This window comes from Fragaria vesca, linkage group LG4, assembly GCF_000184155.1.
Source record: "Fragaria vesca subsp. vesca linkage group LG4, FraVesHawaii_1.0, whole genome shotgun sequence".
Classification (NCBI taxonomy): domain Eukaryota; kingdom Viridiplantae; phylum Streptophyta; class Magnoliopsida; order Rosales; family Rosaceae; genus Fragaria; species Fragaria vesca.
This window is the reverse complement of record NC_020494.1, coordinates 746,724-759,571: the sequence shown is the minus strand read 5'-3', so window position 1 is coordinate 759,571 and position 12,848 is coordinate 746,724. Positions and strand designations below refer to the sequence as shown.

The 12,848-nt window shown below is 37.6% G+C and overlaps 3 protein-coding genes and 1 non-coding gene across 4 annotated transcripts; 2 read left to right on the top strand and 2 right to left on the bottom strand.

Moving 5' to 3' along the window:
• The first annotated feature begins 2,717 nt into the window (after positions 1–2,717).
• On the top strand, positions 2,718–3,442 carry LOC101313010. Its single transcript, XR_184411.1, has 3 exons — positions 2,718–2,839; positions 3,049–3,142; positions 3,276–3,442. It is a non-coding gene; the product is annotated as an uncharacterized LOC101313010 (transcript).
• Positions 3,443–4,211: 769 nt separating this feature from the next.
• On the top strand, positions 4,212–7,172 carry LOC101312716. The gene is made up of 5 exons (XM_004296357.1): positions 4,212–4,560; positions 5,159–5,327; positions 5,646–5,771; positions 6,689–6,754; positions 6,833–7,172. Exons 1-5 carry the CDS (start codon positions 4,340–4,342, stop codon positions 6,878–6,880), a joined length of 630 nt encoding a protein of 209 aa, XP_004296405.1. The 5' UTR covers positions 4,212–4,339; the 3' UTR covers positions 6,881–7,172.
• A 58-nt stretch (positions 7,173–7,230) lies between these two features.
• LOC101312431 (protein PROTON GRADIENT REGULATION 5, chloroplastic-like) lies at positions 7,231–8,535 on the bottom strand. Its single transcript, XM_004296356.1, has 2 exons — positions 8,090–8,535; positions 7,231–7,698 (listed from the first exon to the last, which is right to left on the bottom strand). Exons 1-2 carry the CDS (start codon positions 8,366–8,368, stop codon positions 7,594–7,596), a joined length of 384 nt encoding a protein of 127 aa, XP_004296404.1. The 5' UTR covers positions 8,369–8,535; the 3' UTR covers positions 7,231–7,593.
• Positions 8,536–9,453: 918 nt separating this feature from the next.
• Positions 9,454–11,762, bottom strand: LOC101302158 (pentatricopeptide repeat-containing protein At1g80550, mitochondrial-like). Its single transcript, XM_004297799.1, has one exon. The coding sequence runs from the start codon at positions 11,760–11,762 to the stop codon at positions 10,365–10,367; it is 1,398 nt and encodes a 465-aa protein (XP_004297847.1). The 3' UTR covers positions 9,454–10,364.
• Between the last annotated feature and the right edge of the window lie 1,086 nt (positions 11,763–12,848).

Below are 12,848 nucleotides of genomic sequence, written 5' to 3'. Positions count from 1 at the left end.
AGCGTGGCGAGCAATGCAAGCACCACATGAATTTGGAGGCCAGTCGTGGCTTCTGCAAGAGTTGCATGCAACTCAGGTCTCGCATCCTTCCTACATTTGGCTATTCCTAGCTAGCTCAGCTCCTCCTTCTGTTTCATTTAATTAATTGCTATGTTGAAACAAAATCCATATATTAACCAACATGAGATTCTCAATAAATGTGTTATCTTCGAAGAGAAGGAAAAAGAAATAGATTAACAACGTACACTCATAATCTCGTGTAAGTTTTGATGTATTTCTTTTCGTACAAGCTACATCTAGGTACATTATTTGATTATTACACACTTTGAAAAACAACAATATTGATCGTGATTTCTCATATTATTAAAACAAATTGCGTCTAAGATTAGATATATAATTGAGAGTTGAGACGTCGGTTATTTCTTATAGGGAAGAGTTTAGATAAACTTCTTTCCAGTTCTTGTGTCAATCGACGTGTAAGTGCTGGTACTTACGAATAGTGGTGTAAGATCAGAGGCATACATGAATCATTCTTAATTGTTTCCATGTTAGATGGTGTATGTAGCTTTATACATGGGTATTGCTAAATGTATCAAGCAAATTGATGAGTAGACCCAACAAAACAATTTTGTTTGGAAAATAATTTTATCCTCAAGTGTAATGACGTTAATAGTTATGATAATTAAAATATAAAAAGAAATACCATAAAATTCAATACCCTTGTACCCAGCAATTTTTAAATGTATCCAACAGTTTAACATGACACGTTGTTCGTTTCGGTAAAATCTATAACCCGGAAGCTGTTCACTTTTTTGTTGTAATACACATGATATTGACAAAATTCTAAGTGCAAATATAGTTTCGGATGCTTCATGCTTCTACTATAGTATTTTCATTTTGTATGTCATTGAAATAACTCAACAGTAGTGTTGTAGTTTAGTGTATTCCCGATCTTCCTTCGCTCGAACTTTGTTCAGACAACAAGCACTAAAACATATTATGTATTCGGTGAGTGGGACTACGATTTCGGCGACAACCACCGAATGGGACTAACTATCATCATGGTTCAATATGACTAATTGCTTCAACTTATGCTAGCGTGATTTCTTCTGGTCTCTCTCTTCTGTCTCTATCTCTCCCAGACTCTCAATCAAACCAAATCAAATGCTTAAGTTTGAGTAGACAGTTTTTCAGTTTTTATGGTACATGGAATTTCTATGTAGAGAACGCGGTCATTGAGTCCACCTTTGTCTATCCTTTGTCTATGGTGATTATTTTGAAACAACATGACAAGAGATCTGTCATAACATTAAGTTTTTTCATTCAAAACATTAAGCACTGGCATGGAGATGAAGAAATGTGGAGTACATACGAGCAAGATTTGATTGGAACGAAAAGATGATTCCAACTTCCAAGCAAATTTTGTTTGTTGTTGTAGAGATAATCATTTTGATGTGATATGCAGAACAGTTATCATTGTTAAACAATGCATTTTATCTCGAGTAAACCAGTAAAAACAAAAAGTGGATTTCGTTGAGTGTGAGAAAGAGAGAGAGAGAGAGTGGGTTTTTGCTTGTTGTGAGTTTTGAGTGGGAGTACGTTTTGTTGAGTTTAATAAAAAAGGGTATTATTAGAAAGTTGTTAGGTGTAGTTAAAAATTTTGTTGTGAGTTTTGAGTGGGAGTACGTTTTGTTGAGTTTAATAAAAAAGGGTATTATTAGAAAGTTGTCAGGTGTAGTTAAAAAATTTATAATATTGTTGGGTTTAAAAAGTTTGATGGGTCTATGTAGCAATTTATTGGATACATTTAACAGCATCCTTATATATTCAGTTAATTAAAAAAGCAATTGGATGATGAATACTGAAGGGAATTACTTACACCAAATTATCATGGATCAATTTGGCTGGTTAACGTGATTTAAAGCAAAAAAATGGCCGTTAATAATGACTAGAGTGTCTCATGCGCATAAAAACCTGATCCATTTATATGGTGAGTTGGTACGTTAATCATAGGGCCGACATCATACATGATTTGAGAAATGCATCTGATTTGAGAAAATGACATACTACTACCTTAAACAGTATCACAGTACGTAAAAGTGTAAAACCTATCCTTTAAAAAATAATCATACATGGCTTCAGTTTGCTATAGAGTCTATAGATCACATGTCTTATGGTAGGTAGAGGGGTACGTAGGTTCCATTGCTGCCACCACCTGATGAGGAGGTCCAGGATAGCTCCCATCAGTCCATCACCATATCATAAGCAGCCTAGGTTCCGCACAGTCCCCTACAGTATTCTTCTTTCAAAGGAATTAAATTAAAACCAAACTGTTTTTATGATTTTGTTATGTTATTTTGTTGTTATCTCTATTGTCTCTGTTAATTAAGCCAATTTGCTTTATGGAACTTCTCTATTAATTAAGTCAATTTACTTTATGGAACTGTCGTTGTTAAATTTATTTTAATCCCTGAAATTGCCCCTCTCTTTATATAAGTTTACTAAGCCATGAAATAATAATTGAAGGGTAAAGCAGTAATCTAATACAATAAGACAGTTTCAGTTTCTGAAGAAATCTGATTTGCAGTTGTTCTCTTCTCCCACGTTAATATATATCAATACGTGGAAGACGCCTTCGTGATGGAAGGGAGAAACGGGAAACCACAGGGGAGCAGAGACGAGGGGATAACTGCCACAATGCCCAACCGTTTCTATCATTTATTATTTTATTTAAGCAAACGGGAAAAAACAGATAACCAATGTGAGAGAGGAAATAAAGGAAGAGAGGAAATCGAAACCTTTTTTCTTTTCTTCTTTCCTGAAGATGTTGCAATTCTGGGTGAGTATATTTCATTCCTTTTGGTTGTACTCTTGGATTGTTTTTTTACTGATGTTGATTTTCTGTAGTATCTTACACAGTTGGACAATTAACGTGAATGAAGTTGAATAAGCGTGTTTCATGTATGGATTAATCTAGCTTATGTAACCAGTTGATATTAATGAATACTTATTTCAAATTATCTTTTGTCCCTGTATAATATTTATCAGATGGGTACGTAGAAGCTGCTTGGGTTCAAACATGTGGAACAATGATTATGGGGAATGTCTTAGTGGCCCTATGTGCTTTTTGGTGAAGCAGCAGGTACAGAGGAATAGGATACGTTGGTTTACCATTCATGATTGTGTTATTAAGATGTAGGGAATTGGTTTGTATTTTTAGTGAGATTATTGTGACTTCAGTATGTCATTAAAAAGTTTTATTTTTATTTTTCCAGGCAATGGAAGAGACGGCTTTTGCAGCATATAATCTTAGCCACAAGAGGTTGGATTTCTAATCCCTAATGTCATATGATCATGGTGATTTCCTATCTAGGGTGTTAAAGAGGTACTAGATGGCCATTATATAACAAGCAACAAAATAGGAGAAAGAGAAATATGGCTGCTGATCAACAAGAAACGCAACTACAGAGAGAGAAATAAGACTTGATCATTTCAGTGGAATATGAGAGGGGTTGATGGACTTAAGATGCATAAGAGTATGACAAATAAAGAAGAGGTGGCGGTTTGGTGGTGGCATCTGGAGTGCCAAATCAGATACCAAAAACTATGCTGAAGAAGAAGCTCATCGAAAATGAAATATTGCTCAGAAATTTCTATTTGTATCTGTGTATTTTCTTTTAGTTGGGTGTCCAAGTACAAACATTCTAAAGGGGATTGCAAATGCAAGGTTTGAAACTATTGGTGTATGAAATTTTGGTCAAACAGCATTTTATAAAGTGATAGTTATGCATACTTCTATAGTTCTATTCACATTGAAGAAGGTTGATTAACAAAGAAGAACATTGTCTTACATTTTTATTAAAAAATTATAATAAAATATACTTTATCGTAAGGAATCAATACTCAAATTATAAAAGTTCCAAGACAATAGCCAAGTCGATATGTCAACTCTACCACAAAATAATGAACAATAAACATAAACGTACGCGTGAGCGCAGCCCGATGCGCGTGCAGAAAGGCTAGTATACATGAAAAGAAAAAATGATCAATATCAAACTAATACTAGTAGGTGTTTAAAACTACTGTACTAATTATAGCAAGCCTTTAACACTCATCTCATCTTGTATAGAGAAAACCTTTACAAGATGAGAATGAGCAAGATGAGAACGAGCGTTCAGAGGTTTTGTGTCGTAAGTTTTGTTCTTATTTTCCGAAAAGACATTTAGGGTCCCTTACCGACCCGACCCGGTCCATCAGATCTAAAACTGCCGACCCGTTTTGATATATATCCCGATTCCAAAACCAAAAGCCTCTCATCGTTTTCACAGTAACAACAACAATGGCGACAGAAGTAGCAGCAGCATCACCGGCGCCGCCGCTATCCGACGTGGAGGACACCAGCGCCGCCGCGGCGGAGACCAAGAGCAGCGGGCCCCAGAAGCTCGAGAGAAAGTGGACCTTCTGGTTCGACAACCAATCTAAGCCAAAGCAGAGCGGCGCTGCTTGGGGCTCCTCTCTCAAAAAAGCTTACACCTTTGAAACTATCCAGGAGTTTTGGTGGTACGCACAGCTTCAATCTCTAATCTTTTTTTTCTTTTTATAATTTTTTTGTGTAATTTTTTCTTGGTTTTAATTAGGGTTGTTTGCCTTGCTAGATTTGTTACTGCTCTTTATTGGTGATGTAATCTTTCTTGTTGTTAATTGGTGATTGGTGATAGGCCCTTAGTTTCTGTTTGGTTTTGCTGAAATAGTTTTTGTGCAAAAGTTTTGATTTTTATTCTTTTCTTGTTTTCAAATTGTTCAAGTTATGCTTTAATTTCCAGTGTTGCTATAGTCTTGTAAATTCTTTTTCGATTTTCAGCATGTGTTTGGTTTCTTGGTTTCATAGCATTTTCTTGGTTTGCTTCCTTTACTGGTTATAGTTTCGTTAATATACCCAAGTGTTAGTTAACAAAAAGAGAAGGAGGGAAGATAAAGAGAGTGGTTCGAGAGAAAGAAGAGCTCTAGAAGCTACAAGAAGAGATGCTTTTGATTTTTCTTAGAATTTGTAGCTTGAAACTAAGTTTCTGATGCTGGGCATACGAGTAGGTGTTGTGTATGCAAATGCATTTGATGTAAGGGCTGAACTTTAATCTGATTGCGTTTCTTTGATTTGCAGTCTGTATGATCAGATATTCAAGCCGAGCAAGTTTCCAGCAAATGCTGAGTTCCACTTGTTCAGGGCTGGGATTGAACCTAAGTGGGAGGATCCTGAATGTGCTAATGGAGGGAAGTGGACTGTAACCATCAACCGGAAGGCCAACCTTGATACCATGTGGCTAGAAACTGTGAGATCTCACTTTCTTCCTCATTTTTCTTACCATCAATCTTTATATGTACGCATGTATGTATGTTTTGTATCAAGCAGTGGCATGCTCTGTTGCCAGACTGAATCAACACCGTACATTCATCAGAGTTGTTTTGCCTAGCAATAAAACATGCCAAACTGTTTGGCAAGAGAAAATTGCTTTGTATATATGGTCAATTGTGAGAACTGTTTCACAAGTTACATGCTCACTGTATGTGTGTTGGAATAAGCACTAGGTATTCTTGTTTCTTCTCAGAATTTTGTATAGTAATGATAATGTATTGTTATTATTTGGTAGTTGATGGCACTGATTGGAGAGCAATTTGATGAGGGTGATGAGATTTGTGGAGTGGTAGCAAGTGTGCGCCAGAGGCACGACAAACTTTCATTGTGGACTAGGAATGCTGCAAATGAGGCTGCGCAGGTGACACAATTACACTTCAATTTGGATGCTTTAGTGGGTTTGGTTAATCTATAATACTTATGTGATCGATTTTTTCATCTATTGTGTTGTAAAATGATGATACTGTTACACCTTGGCATATTGAATGTGGTCGTCAACCTTTTCAATTTGGTGTTAGACTTGCCTCTGGGTGCTCATGGTTGTTGTTTGAATATTTGAATCAAGGAACAGAAATGATTGATCAGAGTTGAGAAATTCACCTGCTAGTATTGTCTAGATTTCTGAATAACGAAACGTACAGATTTCCCATGCAAAATAGATTTCTTATCCGTATGCCAATAAGTGCTAATAAATAGGTTGAAAAGTTGATTACTGAGGATTCAGATCCTTCCCCAATTTCTGTGCTTAGTATTTGGTTCCCACATCTATTCAACTGTTTCCCCCTTATGACAGATTAGTTCTTGGGTATGGTGGTTAATAGGAACTCTGGGAAAAAGGAGGTCAATATTTTGGTTGTAGTCTTTTGCTTGGAGGAGTTATCTCAGTGTTTCTTGAACTGGTTTCTATAATTTGTATTTTGTTAAATGCTTAATGGATTAGATGGTTGTCGTTTGCTTGACTTCTGCATTCCCTAGTTGCATATTTCCTCAATGGTTTTGTGTTTGGCATGAACGGCTGGCCCCTTGCTTGTGTGCCACTTCCTGTTAGTCTTGCAGGCTAGTAGGCTCAGAATCTGGTTTTGTCTTTTAGGTTACAGTGTGATCAAATATTTTGCATGTTTTGTTGGAAATCTGAAATGCAGGTTGGAAATAGACTAGTAGGTCTTGGAAGCTGGTTTTTGCCTTTAGGTTACTGTGTGACGGTTACAGTTTGCATGTTTTGTTTTTGCAAATTTGAAATGCTGGCAAGTGACCTTGTCTTTTTACCTTATCTTGTAGATGAGCATTGGGAGGAAGTGGAAGGAGATGATCGATGTTACTGATAAGATCAGTTACTCCGTCCATGTAAGTCTTAGTTGGTGTTTCCGAGTGTCAATTTGATGTGGAGTACTCTTAATTTTATTTCTCACACTCTTATTGCAGGAAGATAGCAAAAAGGACAGATCAGCGAAGCCTCGATACAGTGTGTGATCATTTTCTCAACCATTACCAAGCAACACCATCACAATTTTTCTGCAGTTCGCTCATTTACTGAGAAACACTAGAGGATACATCTCACAACTTCTCTTTTTGATCTTATAATGTAATATCATTTTGTTCTCTGTGCTACACTGTTTTGACGTTTGTTTGTAATGCATTCATGATTTATGTGGATCGACAATCAGATTATTTGAATGTTCATGTTGCTATTTCAAGATACTATAGATGCATGAATATTTTCATATTGTGTAGACGATGAGCCGTACAATATTTGCATTCCTTGATGTCTCTCTTACTAGCGAGTTAACTTGTAATTGTCTTGCGCTTCTAAATTCTCACTATGGAGAATGAAATTGGTTGCTGATTCTTTTCAGTATTGCTAGTGGAACTGAATGAAAAGAATAATTATACATACTAGTAACACAACTACTAGTTTCATACAAACTTGTTCTTCTACATGTCGTGGTACCAGTCGAGTGTTACTTCCAGAAGTAACCTCTTGCTGAACCCATTTGATGATTTGATGAAAGAATGTTGCAACTAAAACTGAAGAATTATGATGACAAGTGCATATATGGAGTAGCTATCATCAAAGTTTACATTCAGTCCGAGCAGGACGAGTATATGAATCTGGAAGTCCTCAAACTATTAACAACAAATTTCTAATGTTGACAATACAAAATGTAGGCTTTGCATCTAACGTATCATGCAAGGAATCCTAGCTTTTCTCCATTCTTCTTTGCCAGCCGAATCAGCCCTTGCCTTTGCTTTGCATCAGCTCCTATGGATTTGCAGAACTCGGTGATTACCTGCAGAGAAATAGCTGCCTCAATAGCTAAATTAAGAACTACCAACACCTAAACTTCATTTTGGTTCAAAAGGAGGACCATAGTTTGATGACTTGATCCATATCCTTTTGTCTATGATGGTCACATTTCATATAACCGTGTATTACAAATCTAAAGGTGTGTGAGCAAAAGAGTGACAGAATCATAACGCTCAAGTAAATCTAGTAAAGCATTAAGATTGAAAGAAGCAAAAATAAGCACAACAGAGAAGCAATGTTTAACCTTCAAGAGGTTGAAGGTGTTACTTGCTTAGTATCTTCATAGTGACATGTTAGCTTTAACAACCATGATATAGTTAAGCTAGTTTACAGTAATCTATGGCTCTCTTAGACAAGGGAAAAGAGTATATTACCTGAGAGTGCAAAGCAATTGCCTTCCCCCTAAGTTGATTGAACCGCTTCTTCCCAATAACGTCTCTTGCAACAACTACAATTGGTGCAAAGAGTCCCTTTCCTTCATTGATGTTCTTCATCATGGGTTGTGCTCTGCTTGGCTTTGCAACTCTCACTTGGGTTTTTACTGACTTGGCTAGCATGCTATAATCTTCACCTGCAATTGAACTTCCCCAACTTCCATGGAAGGAGGAGCTCAAGTTTCCTTGGAACCCAGTTGCAGAAATTGAAGTTGCCATTGAACAAACCAGAGAAGCTTCACTGAGACAAAAACTCTAGGCTCTCCTCTTTAGGCTTTGTAGAGGATGGGATTATTTGGTTGTAACATTGAGAGCCTTTGGTTTTTAAATGGCTAACAGTGTGGGAGAAGGTTCAAGGTTCATTAGGAGCCACACAGACTGGTGGCTTTGGATTTTAGTTTTGGTTTTCAACAAAAGCGTATATAATTTGAACAGTCATATTACTACCGGACGGCCCCAAATTGTTTGGAGCATCTGAATATCAATTTCTAGTGGCTGTGTTCTTGGATTTGGTCCACTTGTCACCTTTCCTGGTAGCTACTAGAATGATCTTGGCCGTTCATTGTAGAAACCTTTTCTTGAATTTTTCATTTGGAGAAACTATAGAGTTAGAGACCAACCTTTCAATCTAATTGAATGGTGCATATTGAGAAACGACTTCAATGGTTCTTAAGTTCCAACCAACCCTTCATGTGAACTATCGAGCTTGTCGACCTTGAATGTTTGAAGTCATTGGAAGATTCCTAGAACGGCTTCAAATTTGCTTCTTCAGGACGGTGTTTGATGAACATCGCAAGTGCCTCTCCAGGAGATGTGTCGAAACCAAACACGATTAAAATCAAAGACCGCAAGTGTCATTGTAGGAGATGTGTCGAAAACAAAACACGATTAAAGTGCTCGCGAGTATCTGCTATCAAACTGTCAAACAAAGTTTTCCAAGTTTGCCAGCTCAAGACCACAATAAATCGTATCAACCTTGTTTGCCTAATGGAAGGTAGTTCATGACATTGACTTGGCAAGCAATTTTGCCTATTCTTCCATCTATGCTAAGAACAGTTAGGGTTATCTAACCATTTCAAAGCATCAAATACAGCTTCTGCTTGGAGCTCTAATGATTGCGAGCAACCAGGAAGGCAGATGATTGGTGTGAATTCTGGTGAAGTGATAATGTATAGCAATTCGGAGGTTGAGAATACTAGTATCTAGTAAATCTAGCAAATATGAGGCATCAACCATTAAATCAATATCATAAGGCCTCCAAATTACATTTCAAATACAGAAGTCTTTGCTTGCATTTTAGGCTGCAAGAAAGTGAAGAAACCATGGAGGGGAAGGTCTTTGGTATGCAAAACTCTTCCACCAACTCTTCTTTCAAATTGAGTATCAACTTCTCTAATTCTTTGTAAGCAAACCTTCTTCTCACAGTATAGCATTGTATAGAAAACTAATCAACAATTTATATCACAACAGTCAAAGGTACATCAGATCATTCAGATGACATATAAAGAGGAATCAAACCTAGGCTGCCAATTGTACAAAACCAATGTACTAAGAGTCTAAGACATGAATTGAATAAGCGATCTTCAAGCTAACATTCATATGTAGAGCAAAAACGTTTCTCCCCCTAAAGTCATTGCTCGTAGGATTTGATTCAATCAAGTCTATATGAAGTATTGGTGAGATAGACTTAAAAAGACCAAGAGAAAAGTGTCTACCAGGTTCAGTCAGAGTTAAAGGCAACAAGGATGTGCAACTATGTCCACGGAAAATAAATTCAGAGACTTTCCCAAGCCATTAAACAAAGCCGACAAATATATGCTCCAGAATCATTTTGCTTACCTCTGTTTCTGAACCAGTTGAAGCATATTTTTTTGGCACCAAATCATCAGCTTTGCCAGAAACTACACCCATGCTGCTATGCAGAAGAGGCTTCAACATTTTATTATTTTGTCAGCCGGAACGGATCTGTAACAAGTCCTGCACAAAATGTCATCAAAACTATCGGCAGCTACCCGAAACTCTTTCAGTCATTGTAACCAAGTTTTCAGCTGCACACCCTCATAATAGTTATGCATCAGCCCCGGAATCCATATCCTTCAGCACTTGATGCGCTATTCAGATAGTATTCCTTAGCTTTACTTTGCTTTTTGAAACAAAAATGCTGGTGAAATGGACTACATTCCAGATAGAGTATAAGCATCTAAAGACATTGCAATTACCCTTCATCAAATTCATTACTCACCAGTTTTGTCCCCAACTCCACCCTTGGCCTAGTTGGAAGCCCCTTTGCTATCATCTCTTCATCGTACTTCCTAGCCATGTCTAACATACCCTTTTCCACCAGAGCATCTATTAAAGCATTGTAAGCAGACTCATTAGGACTACACCCAAGTTTTTCCATCTTCTGCCACACAATAAACATTGGTCTAAGGAAGCCCCATCTCCCAAACTTCCTCATAATCATCACATAAGTGTCCATTCTCGGCTGAACCCCACTTTCAATCATCCTATCAAACAGCCTAAGAATCTCATTTGGCTTCTCCAGATACTTAAAAATGATTTGGTAAGTAATAACATCCGGGCCACAACTGTTCTTAGACATTACTCGAAGCATCGAGAATGCCTCCCTGACTCTCATATTCTCACACAAAAGCTTTATAATCGTATTATATGTCACAATATTGGGGTCACATCCCAATTCCTTCATCTCCCTTAAGATCCGAATTGCAAAATCAACCCCCTCAGAAGCACCAACAGCTCCAATAACTGTATTATACGCCACCACATCCAGCTTAATCCGTTTCCTCTTCACCTCCTTATACAACTTCACCGCCTTCCACGCCTTCCCACTCTTACACATTATATCCATATATATCGAATACGAATGCAAATCCTTACAAACACCTCTTCTATCCATCTCTTCCCAAAAATCCCTACACTTCCCCCACCACCCCATTTTCGACCACCCGCGAAGAATTATATTATGTAATTTAGTACTCCTATCAAAACCCAATTCCTTGTTCTTCCAAGAACACAACTCTTGGGCCTCAATCACATGCTTATGCTCACAAAGAGCATCAACGAGATTGCAATAAGAAGTCTCATCCTTCAAACCAAACTCATCCAACTTATTATAAGTATCTATAGCTTCTTTTACAAGATGTGCAGAAACATATCTCTTAAACATTATACGAAATGTGGTGTGGTCAGGAACACAAAGTGGGTTCTGTTTCATTTTGTGAACTAAGTCCCAACAAAGCTCAAACTCGAAGTACTTACCGAGAATGTCGAGAAGTCGGTTGTAGGTTTCGGTGGTGTGTTGGAAGTGGGGCTGGGACTCGACCCAGATGAAAAAGTCGAGGGCTTTCTTCCAGTCATTGCAGTAAGAAGAGAGGGTTTCACGAACAGTGGTGTGGTCGTAAATTGGTGAAGATGGTTGTGGGTATGGGTCTGTTGGATTGGGAATTGAGATGGGTTTGGTGGGGAGTGAGGAGAATACGAGGGTTTGAGTGTGGGGAAGAAGAAAGGGTCTGAGGCGTTGAGCGGTTCGGGAAGAGAGCATTGTATAGAAGTGAAAAACAAAACAAACATGGGATGATCCTTCTCCTCCCATCGCACTCGCACTTGTAATAATTCTTCCTTTTTTTTTTTTAAGAGGATGTGAAACTTTATTCATATGACGATTACATCACGTAATAAGGATGACAAGGTCTTGACCACAAAAATAAATTATAGCAAATCACATGTAAATTCTTTAAAATGATTTGAAACATAAATAAATTTAGGATATATAACACTAAACTACCATTTGAATGTACAAATGATAAAATAGTCTTCAAATGTTCCACTTTATAAAATGGTCACCATTAAAACATGTACATGATAAAATGGTCACCTTATAACATCTTAAATGATAAAGAAGTCTATTTTCACACTTTATACATGACCATTATACCCTTCTCTCTAATATCACATGTTTTTTTATCATTCTCTCTCTCCTACATCTAGACCAGACGTGAGGATGTGAGGACCATAGTCTTCATCCTACGTGAGGTTGAGGATAGATCCGGTGAAGGCACACTCTAGTCTTGAATCCACAAGGAGTTTAAGAACATGGACGACTCGGAGATCCGAAGAAGGTACTCACACACCATTTTCCTCTGGATTTTATTTTCCCCTAAATTTTTTTTGTATTCCTTAGAATCCCCAAACTTTCCGAAGAGTAAACAACGGAGCGTGCAGATCGACGTGGGTCGCCGCCGTCTTCTTCTCCGAGCTTCAGAGAGGTCTGCGTCTCCGAGACGGTTTCGGCCGATGTGAAGCGCTTCGAATCGGTATGTGACTGTGTTGCTTTAGCTTGAAATTTTGAGTTTTGTGTTGAGAATTAGTGGATTTGCTTATTTCTGTTATTTGGGTTTTGTGGGATTTAGTCTTTGATTTTGGTTTTGCTTGGATGTTTGTGCTTAGGGTCCGGCTTGGTTTTGTGAAATTGAGTGATGAAAATTCAAACTTGGTTTGTGAATCTGATGGGGTTGGATTAAGAGTCAACTGAATTGCTTCTAGTATATATTGGGATTTTTTTTAGTACCCTGTTTGTTTTGGATTTCATGGTTGTTCTTCCTGGTGATTTCGAAGTGTAAAGTTTTAATCTAGTCTTTAAGCTCTTGAGTTTTGAGGGAGCTTTGATGATAAATGGGCT